The sequence below is a fragment of the Phoxinus phoxinus genome, assembly GCF_949152265.1.
Source record: "Phoxinus phoxinus genome assembly, chromosome: 1".
NCBI classification, from domain to species: domain Eukaryota; kingdom Metazoa; phylum Chordata; class Actinopteri; order Cypriniformes; family Leuciscidae; genus Phoxinus; species Phoxinus phoxinus.
In genome coordinates this window covers 26939212-26955333 of record NC_136876.1, presented here as the reverse complement: position 1 = coordinate 26955333, position 16122 = coordinate 26939212, and the positions used below count along the sequence as shown (strand labels likewise).

The 16122-nt window shown below is 38.5% G+C and overlaps 1 protein-coding gene across 6 annotated transcripts in view; it reads left to right on the top strand.

Annotated features, from left to right (window-relative positions):
• The window catches only part of slc1a9 (solute carrier family 1 member 9), a 31534-nt gene that overhangs the window by 2517 nt on the left and 12895 nt on the right, over nt 1-16122 (top strand). For 2 of the 6 annotated variants that reach the window (XM_079629777.1, XM_079629779.1), the window contains exons 2-5: nt 10850-10997; nt 14141-14284; nt 15344-15496; nt 15624-15877. In XM_079629777.1, the coding sequence (XP_079485903.1) occupies nt 10850-10997; nt 14141-14284; nt 15344-15496; nt 15624-15877 (699 nt within the window). Of the gene's footprint in view, nt 1-5895; nt 6196-10849; nt 10998-14140; nt 14285-15343; nt 15497-15623; nt 15878-16122 lie in introns of those variants that run through there. The other 4 variants (XM_079629781.1, XM_079629780.1, XM_079629778.1 and 1 more) reach the window with 3 other exon arrangements.

The following is a 16122-nucleotide window of genomic DNA, read 5'->3' as shown; positions in this document are numbered from 1 at the left end:
CAAACATGCATTTTAATCCGGCCTTAAGCCTCGTCTGTGAAACCAGCGGTATATAGGCTACAGTATAAGCTATATTAAAACAATATAAACAACATTAAAAAAATAATAATAATACATCGATAATGTTAATAAATGTAATAATATAGATATTTTTTATTTATTAATTTAATCATTAATGGTAATACATTCTTTTGAACTCCGCAGAAGCTTTTAATTCATTTTTATACTTGTGGTACATTTTAGTTTTTTGGTGTCCCTTGCTCATAGTGACTTTGCATGTTAGTTTTATTTCCATGGCAATGGCTATCCCACCTCAAACCTCAAATATCAAAGCAATTACAATCTGTTACATAGCCATTATAGCAATTATTGAAAATAGCAGAGCTGTCAAGGAGACCAGTATGTTGTCCACAGACACTCTCCTGGGCTGGGCCTGAGGTTAGACTTATGTTCTCAAAGAGGCCCCCCCCCCCCCCCCCACACATTGGAACTCCACCTTACATTACCTTTATTTTCCTCACCCCCAGCACCACTATTAGCTCTCTCCTGGTGTTCTCTCTCTCACTCTCTCTCTCTCACGCTGTGGGCCGCAGCATGTGTTTCCAATTTTGGCTGTAATGCACAGCTCACCGCAATCTGACCTAATTTGCCCCCATCTCATGGATCCACACTCAATAGCACCCACCGTGGCAGACAGGCTAGAGGTCAGAAGGCAAGGGTCGTCTGTGGGAGTGCGGGCCGGATGAGGGGGACAGCGTCTTTGATTGTCGTGTCGGGTCCCGCAGCATTAAGGGCGTGTTCATCAGTGGCCATGACTGCTGTAATTTCTTCGGTATTTGGGAATAGAGTGGGTTACCGATCCCTGAAATTGGATTTTGTAGTAAGACAAAAAGGTCAAAGAGGGGAGGTCAAGAACAAAGGCGTACACAAACACAGTTCTTAACCAAACACGCAGGCTAAAGTACATAATCCACAATCTCACACTCCTTGATATGCTAGCTAGGTATCCGATCAGTGGAATGCCTTGCTACTATAAAAGAGGGGTTTGACCAAAGGATTTAAGAGGAGAGATTGATTTTAGGAATGCCTTAATTATGGGAACGGAGAGCCTAACTCTCTGTTTAATCCCTAATGAGAAACAGCTCCATATGGAATGGCGGGAGGCAGAAGAAATGGTTGAACTTTAAAAGGAATGATAGTGCAAGAGGGAAAGCTTTTCAGCCTTTATAAAGCACATAAAAGTGTGGCTCCACGCTGTGTGTGTTTGCTGTAAACCGATATGATTACAACTCATGGAGCCCCCCTTTTTATAATCTCACCTTCAGCCTCGCTTTACAGTCCTCAATGCACCAATAGAGGGAAAGCCATTAACAGAAATACATTTCAACGAGCAACTTGCATGCTGTGGATTTGTGTATGGAATTGGGGCTACCATTCTTGATTGAGCACGGTGTGGTGGACCGCTGTTTCCGCAGGCATCCCATGGGCTCGGTTGTCGTCTTAAGGGCTTTATCTTTTACTAGAGTTTATTTTTACTTCACAAGTAGTGTCCTTGAGAAGATAAGAATATTCTGTGATTATCTTTATCTATTATCTTTCCCTTGAAGGGAAAGGGTTTTGGGCGATGTGTTTTTTTTTTTTTTTTTGTCCGTGCAATGAAAGTCATGATGGTCCAATGTGGCTTTGATTCCAATGACCACCATTGTATGGGCAAAAACTTTTGAAACTCTTCAAAGTAAAACTGAATCAATGGTATGCAATAATTTGTGACAGTTTAAAGGGCCATAGAAACATAAAAAAACACACTGAAGGAATTTTCCTGTGTACTAGTTATTCTCTAAGTTAATTTAGAATTAATTAAAAGTTCATGAACATGGAAAATAAAATTCTCAGATGTTCCTGCTATATTTATTAACTACATTTGCACTTTCAAATTTACAAACACCATCTGCTATTGGTCAGATTGTTTGGGTCATTTTAAGGTCTTTTGAGAGGAGCTGTAAGGAGTTGAATAGTCTAGTTGTAGTTGAGCCTATAGTTTTTATTGTTGTACAGGTATCCCTGATTCAACTTACTTGTTAAACAAAGTACCTTTAAGCTAACTTCCAAACCTCTTCTATCTAATTATGTTTCAATACAGTATGTTCAAATTAGGAATAAAATCTGGTTCGATTCCCAAGAAAGCATGAGTTTATAAAGTGCATACCATTAAATGCAATGTAATTTGCCTTGAATAAAAGTTTCTACCAAATTCATAAATGTAAATATCAATTATGCCTCTTAAGTTCAAAACATAGAAGAAAACTGTTTTTAAGCATCCACACTGTAAAGAAAAAATATTTTCAGGATTTATGACAAATTTTTTTCTTTTGTCAAATCAACTTAGATTATTTATGTAGTTCAGATAACATGAATATATTAATTAAAACAATCTCCTTTTTTATTTTAAGGCAACCAGTTTACTTCAAGTAAAACCAACAATATTTCTTTTTTTATAGTGCAGCTAATATAAAAAAGACAACTGGCTCATTTAACTGTTGGGCATTTAGACATTTGACAGACACTTATCAAACACCAGATTACAATGCATTCGAGGTATGCAATTTATAATTTCATGCATTCCCTGGGGAACTAAACCCATTATTTTGGTGTTACTATACCATGCATTATGTTTAAGCTGCAGAAATGTCAGACAATAGCTGAAGCTATGATATGACTATAGTCATATTGAGCATATTATTTATACACGGGTGGAATGTTTCTATCCATGTGTGCGGTCATTGAGGTTTGCATAAAAGTGATTAAATGGCATGTGTGCTATTTGATAATTACACAGATGATTGTTATTTAGGCAGAATAGCGTTGACATGTTTTACAAGACCAAACTAATTATGCTTTGTCTGTTTCTTAAATTAAATTGGCCCATGCCACCAAGTAGTCAGCCACATCTTGTTTTCCTAATAAAGTCATTGATGAAAAGCATGACAGTTTGTCGAAACAGAATAAAGAGGAACATGGTTTTGATGTAAGTTCCCACAATTAAACTGCATCTGGAGACAGGGAGAAGAAAGTGAATTTAAATGTCAAACACCATGGGTTGAGAATGGTAAAAGCATCGCCACACAACCAAGCTCCATTTTAGTTTCACTCCTGTGGTCTCAGAATCTGTTCCAAATTATTGTCAGTTTAATTATTGCAGAAAAATGGGACAGAAAGCTGTATCTAATTACAATGTTCCATTTGCAAAAGTTGGTGTTTGGTTAGTTGGTGTAGAATTAGCATGAGTTTAGCAGGATTAAATGGTGATAATCCGTTTCTTTGATGGATAACAATTGGCTCATGTTGCGCAGGAAATATAACATGTTTTATCTCATTGTATCCGTGCATAGTCTTAATAGCATTCACACCTTAGTCTTTCTCATGTGCAATACAAACCATTCATAACAGCTCCTGGGACTCCTTTAGAAGTTGTATAATATACTGCAAATTTTTAAGTTACTTGACTCCTTTTTCTCAGCAGAGGCTGAATGAACCATATTTGACTGGGCAAAGTTGCTGCAGATTCCTTTGGGATAAAGGCTGTTTCAGATCTGAAAGTCAGGAATCCCTGTCTAAATGTTCGCAAAAGTCATTAGTGTTCTCAGAAAAATAACTATTTTGCAAATATATCAAATTACTTCGAGCATGTTTATAAGTAATAAGTGATCAGAACTGTTTTTAATAGTAACCTAACCATTTAGAGCAAAATAATGATAAAAAAAATAGAAAATTGATAGACGTTTCAGTGAAAAATATTAATATTTTGTGATTTATAAATGTGTGTGTGCCTTTAAACATTTAAATTCTGACTGAAGCGGTGGACATGAGCCCTCCCTCCTCCCTGATGTATGCTGAAGGAGAAATGTAACACATTGTAAATTTGAGTCACTATACAACACCCTGTTGGGTACTGTTTCAGCGGCAGACTTTGTGTTTGAACCACTGTGGCAATTAGCAGGAGATAGACTTACAGCCCATCCGTTGCACAAAAGACAGAGAGAGAGAGAGAGGAATGGACAGAGAGGCCGCCCCAGTTTTGTAGTTCTCCTCTGCCCCTCCATCTGTCAGTCCTGTGGGACAGGGTGTGTGATAGCGACTGGAATGCGTATGCGAACGCATGTTTTTGTTGTATATTTATGTATGTGATTGTGTGGACAGAGATTCTCCTTTCATTTCTATTATTTTTTGGTTGGTCATGTATTTAAGGTAAATGCAGGTTTGTGCACGGGATAGTTCGTTCAGAAATAAAAAATATGTCATTTCTGAACCACCATTGTCATTCTAAACCTGTATGAATTCCTTTATTCTGTTGGAAATAACTGAAGACATACAATTTTTTATTTAGTTTATTCAGTGAAAGTGTTTTGGACCCCTTTTACTTTTATTGTATGGACAAAAAAAAAAAAACTTGAAAATTGATTCTACAAAATATCTTGTATTATTCAAAGAAAGTCATGCACAATGGTGAATAAATGATGGCAATATTTTCATTTTGGGTGAATTATTCCTTTGAAAGCCAGGTGTTTAAAGGAGTGTATTACCGAGACCGAGAAACACTATCACCTGCATTATTCAATTATTTTGCTCTTTGGACACACAAAACCTGACACCGTAATGGGTCATTTAACATCTTCAGTATTCATTTTCTCAGCATTCAGCTGGGACAGAACAGATCTAATAATATGTGTCATAAAAAGAACAAAAATCAAAGGTTTCCCTGTTCATATAGTTCATAAACTGGAAAAAAAAAAAAAACGATCATAAAAGTATATCATAGTGAGTAATTGATGTCTTTTAGTCAATATGCTACTAGATTCCATGCACATAATGTCAAATCGGCAAACCCTCCAGCAATGTTTGTTTTGATAGGCCTACAGTTTTGCACACATGTGCCCATTATTCCCACCTCAAATAATTTGAGGTGAGTGGTTGGAGCTTAAAAGAATTGTTTTGCTACTGATTAAAGCCTTGAGGGCTGAGTCAGTGCAAGTAATGATTTAGCAGAGCTTTTTTTTTTTTTTACTTCTCAGCAGTGAATCTAGACGTGTTTGAACCATTACATCCAGGAAATCGAATGAATCCGTGTTTAGTATTATCATGCCATTGCTGTGAATCTGAAAGATACATAAATCACCACATATTTTAATGAGGTTCTCAGCAGCCAAACGCAGCCATTAAAGTAAAGATTTCAGGTGACAGGAAAGAGAAAGATTGAGTTACTGTCTCCTATGACTAAGTTGTGAGGCATCTGATGTGATTCCTGATATGCAAATACCTGTACTAAGCCCCGCCTCCCTCCTCATCATATATATATATATAGAGAAACAGAGCCACATCGCCATCCAGTGGGTGGAATTGGGACACATTGAGGTGAAATCTGTCAGATCATAGATTATTCAGGCTTTCTTAGTTCTCTCTCCATCTTTCTTCATCACTTACATATCCCCATAAATGCTGATGTCATGCATAGTACACTCTAAAAAATACTGGGTTGTTTCAACCCAATTTTGGGTCAAATATGGACAAACCCAAACGCTGGGTTAAAAATGTAATTAAAAAAATTAACCCAACGGCTGGGTTTGTCCATATTTGACCCAAAATTGGGTTGAAACAACCCAGCATTTTTTAGAGTGTATAGCAGTGCTTTTTTCTTTTTAATTGGTTCTCTCTATCTATCTATCTATCTATCTATCTATCTATCTATCTATCTATCTATCTATCTATCTATCTATCTATCTATCTATCTATCTATCTATCTATCTATCTATCTATCTATCTATCTATCTATCAATCATCTGGTCCTGTAAATTAATTAAACTGATTATGTATAAGTTGGTCAAGGCAGACACAGCTGACAAAGTAACAGGATACTGGAGGATTAATAAAATACATTTGATTGGGAGAGTGTGAATATGTTAGAGAGAGAGAGAGAGAGAGAGAGAGAGAGAGAGAGAGAGAGAGAGAGAGGGCGCCTGAGCGTGCAAGCAAGCCAGGCTCAGGGAATCAAACCGTTCTTATTAATCTGAGAATTTTCTCAGATGACGCAAAGACTGTGACTCTCACTCCATCTCTCTCTTTCTTTTTTGTCCATTCTTTCCACATGTCTCTTTCCTAATGCCTCAATCTTGTTGGATGGGAGACGGCACAACAGAACAGGTAAGACTATGAACAACTGCACATCACTCTTCTTGTTTCTGTTTAAACTTGTCCTTAACCCTCTCAATATAACATAGAACTTTATATTTTTGTTCACACTGCTTCGTTTTATTCGGCTTGTTATATTATGAAATGCTCAAACAATGTAGAGTGGACATAAAGTCCTCTACATGAGTTCATGCACATAACTATACCATTGATCGTCCATGATTGTTGAAGTGCGCATGGTCTCTTCTTTTGCCTTTAAATTCCTCTTAGTCAGTGGTGTTATTGTAGATGTCATTGCTGCAAACTTAACAGCACATGTCAGTGAACAAATAGCCCAAGTCTGGGATACTTTGAGTGTAGTGGTAGTGTGAAGTGTCAGAGAGATGATGATGGATGGTTTTATGAGTGCGGATTATGAATGTTCTCATGCTTCATTAGATGCACTTCTCAAACAGGAGTCAATCAGCCGTGGATGTAGCGCTAGTTTGGGTCATATATCGGTGAGAGATGATGAGTAGAGACCTCTGTGGCTTCAAAAAAAATGATATAACGAAAGAGTTGATTCTGCAGACATGGAGCTTAAAGACAGATTGACAGGGATTTAGGAAGGTAAAATGAGGGTTCCTGCGGGGCTCGATTAGGGAAAAACTTGCAGGACAGAAACAGAGAAAGACAGAGAGAGGGGGAATTGGGGATTTATAAATAGCAAAGCTTTAGCAGGGTGAGGCGAGCAGATGTGATAGACAGTCTGTGCTTAAGGAGTTCAAACAACAGATTAATACACTCAGATTATAGTCAGAGATAGAGGGGTAAGGGGGGAGGGTGTGTGCAAGTGCGTGTGTGTGCAAAGATGACCCCGTATACACGTCGTCTGCACATGCAGAAGAATAAGCCCCCAGATGGACTTACACATACCTGCATGTTCTTACTTCACTGTATACTTACTTCTCATTACTTTACATCGGTGTTCTAAACATTTTGTGATGTATTATGCTCATGTTCTGGAAAAAAAAGAATGAGACTGGATAGCTTGAAAATAATGTGTAAGTTGTCTTGAAAAAAGTGTATGTGAATATGTTTGTATTAGTATTCTGGCATTTCAATTTGTAGACTGCAGTATATTCTTAATCAATATTTGTATCTTTTTGTCTAGTTAAACATCCTTTAAATAAGATATATCATACTTAAGAATATATCTAGAATAAAGTTTTTTACTTTCTTATTTCTGCTATTTCATCTCCATATTTATTTATTTAATGATTAAAGTAAAGCTGGATATATGCTCCGCGTCGGGCCTAATTAGCCTGTCGATTTTATAATTTTTCAATAATTTTCTGAATCCATATTGTCCCGTACATACTCCATCTGTGCACTCAAATAATGATGCAAGTTTAGCTAAATATTATACAGATTGTTGAATTATTCCAATTACATTTTGCACAAAAGATATAATGGAAACTCAACCATAGTTTCTGTACGCCACAGTGACCTTTATTAGAAATCTCTATAGGATCAGTTCTGCTCTCAGGCATGAAATTACATGTTTTAAAGGATAGTTAACTATAAAATTAATCATCAAAAATTATCTAAACTGAAGGTCGCACCAAGGTCATAGGTTTGATTCCCAGGGAATGCATGAACGGATAAAATGTATACATTGAATGCAATGTAATATGCTTTGGATATAAACATCTTCCATTGCTGAAAATACTGATTAAGAGAGTAATTTATTGCAATGGATAACTGGAATGTAGTACAGTATGATCTTATTTGCTGTAACTAATTCATGTAGTAGAGCACAGTACTATAGGTCATAGGTTTGATTCCTGGGAATGATGCAACTGATCATATATATATATATATATATATATATATAAATATACGTTTAATGAAAATCTTCTTAAATATATATCTGAAATATATTCATGTTGGTTATTGGTTAATGAGATTATATGCATGGTTGGGTGTAGTTTGCATAGTGTATGTGTGAGGTTGATAGACAGCTGTGGTGTCCAGTCCGTCACTGTGTTGCTTCCATTTTCTCACTGAGGCAGGGAGTTATAGGATTATATCTCTATCCCTCTGCAAAGCCCACACCAAACAATCAACCTCAGAAAATAATCCTCACTCACACTGACCACACAATCAGACATCTGAACACATACCCTCGTATCAGTGATTCATTGATATTTCTGAGGTGGGTAACCTTAAAATCAATGGTGATTCTGGCAGTCCAGATAAAACAATAACTACTCCCTCATCCTCACAGAAAGCATATCCCATCTGCTTTGAATTTATTTTGTTTAATACTATATTAAAATATTGATCTATAGAATTATTGTTTTGAATGAGTGATAAAATATAGACATAAAAATACAGAAACAGAATGTATCGTGAAACAGTCATTATGTAGCTTGAAGTTCGTATTCTTCAATAGTTCTCCTATTTAGCTTCAGCCACTTAATTGGAACATTTTATCTGCAATGTGACATAAATGTGGTTGTTCACGGTATACTTGTTGCATAACCTAATAGCTGTCTATTTTGTTTGAAATTGCTGTTTTCCACACCGTCACTGACGCTCCTGACAATAATGGCAGCCAAACCACAAGAAAGGCATTCTTATTTCCTCCAGTTTACCTGCTGAATGCCTAAGGTGGTTAGAGCAGGTGTCTTAATCTGGTTTGTTTTGATGGTTTTAATAAGGGTTTTAGACACTTGTCAACTGAGACTATCTAAACCATCTTAAACCAGGCTTGGTCAAGATTTAGCTCCTTCTCAATAATCTCTTTCTCACTTCTTAATGCTTATTGTGATTCTTGGCCAGCTTTCTAAAGAGATTCCCCCAAGCCTTTCTCTCTTCCAGGGATTTGGGGTTTTCCACAACTTCTGATTGAAGGAGTCAAAGTGATAGGCCTATATCTCCATCTCAAAAACATCCTCTGGCACTCTGATTAACACCCCAGCCAGAATCTTTCCTTTCCACTCTGTGTGATCTAAAAGGAGGCCGGCCCAGATTGTGTTTTTTTGGTAAGCTGTAGTTTTACCTCTGGCTAATCGTTTCATCCATTCCATTCCTGAGCATCCTGTTCTCTCATAAAGAGCTTGCCAGTGTAAATCGAACCTGTTCTGTTTGTTATGGCTAAAGTCCAGCAGCTTAGCTAGGCTAAGCTTCGGGCATTTGTTTGGTTGCTTGTTTGAGGAATGATCTCAGGTAATGTTCGTCAAGTGTCAGTAAGTGGAGAAAATAAATAGTGTCTAATGCTGTGTAGAGTACATAGTCCTTGCCTCAGGATGCGGAAGCAATTAGCAAGTTGAGACTTAATTTAATTTTTGTGATTAAGGTTTTGATGTTGTTCACTGGAAATTATAACACCTTACTGTACATTACTGTAAAATCGTTGCAATGTTTGTCTTCTTGCTTGGTTGATTGATTTGTAGATTGTAAAGGACAGTTTTATGTATAAAACAACAGAAATCAGTATTTCATCTCCATATTTATTTATTTAATGATTATAGTAAAGGTGTATATATAGAAATGCACCGCGTCGGGCCTGATTAGCCTGGCGGTTTTATAGTTTTGCAATAGTTTTCTGATCATACTCCATCTGTGCACTCGAATAAGGATGCACGTTTAGCTGAATATCATACCGATTGTTGCATTATCTCAATTACATTTTGCACAAAATATATAATGGAAACTCAACCAGTAGTTTCTGTACGCCACAGTGAACTTTATTAGAAATCTCTATAGGATAAGTTCTGCTCTCAGGCATGAAATGGCATGTTTTAAAGGAATAGTTGACTTAAAAAAAATGATGTCCTCATTTACTCATTTACCCTCATGTGGTTCCAAACCTGTATGACTTGTTTGTTGTAATACAAAAGAAGATATTTTGGGATATTGTGATTGAACTATCCCTTTAATGTCATCTGACGGACAGCCAACGCTTTTATATTTACTTGGCCAATCCTTTTCACAATGTTATTCATAAATCAGTCTGGATTGGTGGAGAAGAAAAACAGTCACATGCTCTTTTGGGGGAGGAATGCATTGTGACCGTAGCTGATCTTACAACATGGCTTAAGATAATAAGAAATGATGTTTCATTGTAAGAAAGAATAATTGCTTCTTTGTATTTGCAACATCATTGCAAAGGCCATCTAGTGTTTTTGTTTTTTTTGTTTTTTATCTTTGTGATTTACTTGACTGTCATTGCGCAGCAATGTTTAATTAACAACCTGGCCTTTTTTGAACCAGTGACCTCCCACTAGTTGTGTGCCTGAAAATGATGTATTCAGTTACAACCTGTTACCTCCAAAAAAAGGGATAAACAGAATGTAGCAGCGTTTCATTTTTATAGGCGCAGTTCTGGCATGTTGTTGCCTGTGTTTGAATGTGAAGACCTTCGTGAAAACTGGTTTAAGCTCACGACTTCAGGGGAAATTGTGAGGTATTGTAAAAAGAGATGCAGAATCACGGGTCATAAGCTTCTCTTTCTCACTCTCTCTCTCTCTTCCAATGAGGCTTCACAGAGGATTATGTATGTGCAATTGAAACTTGGCAAATGACTGTCCTCCCTCCCACTCCAAAAAAAAAAAAAAAAAAAACATTTTAGCAATGCTGCCAATCCGTCTTTATGTCTGAGCAGCAACTGTTGTTTTAGTTTAAATCTGAGATGAAGAACAAACAGATGAACAGGACAGGGAACATCCAGAAAAAGAAAGAGAAATGGAGGGCAAAGAGTAACAACCACACACCACCAAAAAACAGCAAGGACAAAATGGGCAAAAAGGCCAAGACGGCAAACTCGGGTAAGTATTTCTCTCGTCTAATTATTTTAAGATAAAAGAGACAAGCATTATTCTTCATGCTGATGCAATTCACTAATGCTTGTTCGCAAATATAAATGTCACTGTCTTTCAGCTCTCGCTTTCTTCTGAACATGTGTGTTTATTCTATATGTCTCATTACTCAACCAGTTTCTCTTACTTCAATCAGTGTCCAGTTTCATGCAGATGTTTATAATGGGGCGAGGTTGATAAAATGTTTATTGGCCCCACTTGGTAGTCATATGGTTTTGTAAAGGAGCAGGAGTTATGTATTATTCCTATGTGGAGGTTTGTGTATATGGGTGTGTCTGTATGTGCGTGTAAGAGAATGCTTGAAAAGTAGCAGTTTAGAAGATTAAAAGATTTGAAGGGGGTTATAATGTTTCCTGTGAGGCTTTGTGGTTTTGTTTCTTTGTGATCAGTGATCTCTGTGCCTTTCAAACCGAAGAAGGCCTCCATTTCAGCATCATTCGATTTCTCTTTATAAAAGAGGCGGAGCCTTAGGAAAAACAGCTGTAAGATACGCATGACACGAGGAGGTGAAAATCTCTTGCTTGACTGTTTCGGATGATCATACGGATCACAGAATTGCCAAATGCTTGATGCAGATGAGAAAAAGCGGCATGTTGTGTGGTGCAGATGTCCCGGGAAGCTTTTAATAAACTTGTTTATATATTTATGCAATTCAAATTGTCAATACAAAGACTTGGTCATAGTCAGTCATAAATCAATAATGTAAAGCATATAAGCTGTTTGAAAGTCAAATAAGGCCTTGCAGTACATTGACCTCAAGTGTCATGAGCACAGACCTCGACAGATGAAAATAATAATGACCAATTATGGTAATATGGTGTGTTATGTGTCAGCATGCTCACGTAAACACAACATAGGGTCGTTCAAGGCTTTCAGATACAATTTCATGAACTTATCACTCTCCAGCTGTAATATTCACTTATGTTGCTGATGCGAAACATTTGTGGCTAATCCATCCTCGTAAGGGTGTTATCTCATCCACAACTACAATTTATCAGTCTCAGACATCTCTAATACGACTTTTATACACAAACTAGTTTGTTGTCATTGTGGTGAATTGTTTCGCGTAGCCACCACTGCTCATTAGCATGCTAGAAAGAGCGCTTGGGGTATTGGGAAAGATATTTTTCTTTGTAATTCGCCTTTGCACTAGTGTATATTTCCATGCTTTTGAGAGTCCTCCATTACTGGTGTACCATATGTGTAACAAAATATTTTTATCACACTCTACCAATCCAATTTGGGGTCAGTAATATTACATATTTTTTGAAAGAAATGTATATTTTTACTGAGCATCAGTGCATTAAACTGATTAAAAGTGACAGTAAAGACTTTTTCATCTTGATACAAAAGGTTTTCTTTTAAAGGGGTGATTTAATGCCCTTTTAATAAGATGTAAAATAAGTCTCTGATGTCCCCAGAGTGTGTACCGTATGTGAAGTTTTAGCTCAAAATTGTTAAAATGGTCACTTTTTGAGGGTGAGCAAAAACACACCGTTTTTGTGTCTGTCCCTTTAAATGTAAATGAGCTGCTGCTCCCGGCACAGAGGGCGGAGCTTCAAGAGCTTGTAACCTTTTACCTCACACAGACATGCACTGAAAATTTAAAAACTATTCATTTTTGTGTTCAAACCGGAGTCAGACAATGATGGAGAGACTCAAGAAGAAGTGAACATGTAGAATCCAACAGGATTATCCACTTCGCAGAGCTCCGCTAGGATGGCAGTATCAGGTTGTGGAGCTCCCTTTTGTGCCTCCTTGATAAGCCGTCATAGCATAGAACATAGTTAGGCCTCCTCTTGCCTAGAGACTTCTCAGGTTGAGGCCTCCGCTCTTAGGAACTAGGTATGAAGAGTGGTGCCAGATTGTATGGCTCGCTGTGAGTCTCTTTGGCTGTCTGTTCTTAAAGTGGAGTGTTGTTGGGTCTCCTCTCACTTTAGAGAGTCGTTCTGCTGAGGCCTCTGCTCCCTAGGGCTCTGCCTGGATAGCAGTATTGATAAACGGTCCTTAGCATGGAACATAGCTAGTCTTCCTCATGTTTTATAGAGTCGTTATGCTGAGGCCTCCCTTCATAGAGCCCAGTTGAGGTGGTCATCCCGGATTGTATGTCTCTCTGTGAGTCTCCTTGGCGGAACCACCCTTAAGAAAACATTGCTAGGTTTCCTCTCGATTTAGAGAGTCGTCATGCTGAGCCCTCCACTCCCCAGAGCTCTGCATTAGATAACATGTCCAAGTTGTGTGGCTCTCTGTGAGCCTCCTTGGTTAGGTTGTCTTTTAGCGTAGAACATAGTTAGGCTTCCTCTCTCTACAGAGGGTCATTATGCTGAAGCCTCCGCTCTGAGAGCTCCGTGGAGGCAGTGCACTGGGTTGTAGGCTCTTTTTTTTAACCTCCCTGGTTAACGGTCTTCAAGGTGGGCCTTGCTAGGCTTCCTCTCGCTTTAGAGAGTCATCCTGCTGAGGATTCCATACCCAGAGCTCTGGTTGGATAGGAGTATCAAAATGTCAGGCTTTTTTGAGCCTCCTTGGTTAGTAGTCCATGGTGTAGAACGTAGGTAGGCCTCCTCTCGCTTTAGAGAGTCGTCATGCTGAGGCCTCTACTCTTAGAGCTCCCCTGAGTGTTGTTAGGTCTCCTCTCATGAAACCTCCACTCATCAGGGGTGTGTCTCTAGTGACAGGCAGGATATATTTTTTTATCCTTGGCCATATTCCCTTTAAGGTGTTCTTTGAATACCAGGCCCTGCTTAGCTGCCTGATGGCCGGTCTGTCTGGTCGCACCAGTAGTGACGTCATAGGCTGTTGCCGGACAATGTTATTGTTCTGTTTAGACACCGGCATTCCCCACTAGCATCTCAGGACACAGTGTCTTGTTCCCCTTCTTAGGGAACATTCATTTGGTCACATTCATAACCCCACTTTTTTTTTTGCAGTCGAATTGTGTAATTATGGCATTAACCAGTAAACCTTGACCCCCTGACCCCTTGCACGACAGCCTGAGTTCACTGGAGACATAGAGTGAAGAGTAGGATGTTTAAATGATCATCATTGTTTATTTACTTCGGCATTTCTCCCTTTGTTTCTCTTGACTCTTGCAGATAGAATGACGAATAAGCATTTGGGCAACCAGACAAGTGCAGCATTGCAGATGGACGATGGAGTGCAAGCAGAATTAAAAGACTCCACACACCAACAATGCGGGTGGTTTTCACGCAACCTGCTCCTTGCCCTCACTGTGATAGGTGCGCACGTGCGTGTGTGTGTGTACATGAATGTGTGGGAGTGTTTGTATACAACTTCAGACGCGTGTGTGTGTGTGTGTGTGTGTGTCTGTGTATGTGTGTGTGTCTGTGTCTGTCTGTCTCCTTCCTTGAAAGTTCAGAGGTGTTTGCCAGTTAGGTCATAAAGCCAATCAATTCACAGTGAGGTGATAAGCAGGAGACACTGTATTATTGCTAAACACTGTTACGGGAAGAGATAAGATTATTTCATCTTTGAAAGGGGGCGTTTATTAAATGCGCAGCAGCTTGAAAGAGGATAAGCTAACTAAAATGTTGTTATTTTGGGCCCAAAAACTTGTAAGTGGGTCCAAAAACGTTTAAAGGGATAGTTCACTTTAAAATTAAAATTCTGTCATCATTTACTCACCCTCAAGTTGTTTCAAACCTGTATTCATTTATTTCTTCTGCTGAACACAAAGAAAGATATTTTGAAGAATGTCAGTAACCAAACAGTAGACTGTACCCATTGACTTCCATAGTAGGAAAAAAAAATACTATGGAAGTCAATGGGTACAGACTACTGTTTGGTTACTGACATTCTTCAAAATATCTTTCTTTGTGTTCAGCAGAAGAAATAAATGAATACAGGTTTGAAACAACTTGAGGGTGAGTAAATGATGACAGAATTTTAATTTTAAAGTGAACTATCCCTTTAAGTTGTTAATTTAAAAAATGTATAATATGATGCTTTAATCTTAGTCCCAGTCAGGCTTTATCTTTATCTTTCAACTACTATTTCCTTATACTTGCATTCATATAAACCTTGTCTGTGGTTTCATAACTGTGGTCATCTGTCAAACCACAGACAAATACCAAAAGAGCTAGTTCTCTTCAAAAATGTGTTGGCCCCATGTAGTGACACTGTTTATACAGCAGTGGTTTGAGATGTTGCAGATGCAGGACAGTTATGCAGTGTTGCATGTGAAAAACTAAGAATTCTACAATGCAATGATCCATACACCTTTTAATAAGCAGGCCGAGCAGGCCGAACATAACCGTGTAATCGCCACACTCTCACAGGTGTAATAGCAGGCACGGTGATGGGAATGATGCTGCGGTATGTTCCTGATCTGGACACAAACAGTCTCATGCTGGTTTCATTTCCGGGAGACGTACTGATGAGAATGCTGAAGATGCTCATCCTGCCCCTCATCATCTCCAGTCTCATTACAGGTTAGGCCATGAACACATGCTCTGTTTCTGCTTGTTAAATGCTGTTAAGTGTCTAAAGCACAAGAAAAAAGCTGTTTATCTTTCTTGATGCAGTATCTCTCTCTCTCTCCTTCTTCCTGGTTTGCAGGCCTGGCCGGTTTGGATGCTCGCTCCAGTGGAAGAATGGGCACCAGAGCAATGGTGTACTACATGTCCACCACAATAATTGCTGCTGTTCTAGGTGTCATCCTGGTGCTTAGCATACACCCTGGGAACCCAAAACTTAGATCTGGTAATGTCAACTCCGCCCCCAAGAACCAAGAGGTCAGCAGTCTAGATGCCTTTCTGGATCTGATCCGAAACCTTTTCCCAGAGAACCTGGTTCAGGCCAGTTTTCAACAGGTAAAAAGTAATGTCTGTGCTTTGAGAATTCAATTTATGTCTCTGATGGACAATTTATCTTCTTTCATCTTTTTGCTTTTCTGTCATTTGGAAAATGTAAATCTTTCAGAACAGTGGCACAGAGGGTAGCAGGTAGCTTGTGGTGTGTAAGGAGCTGTGCTAACGGGAACCTGGGTTCGAGTTCGGCCAGGGTCATATTTCATGTGATCGATGGTTTCTTGCTGCAGCCAATGATTCATAGCTGT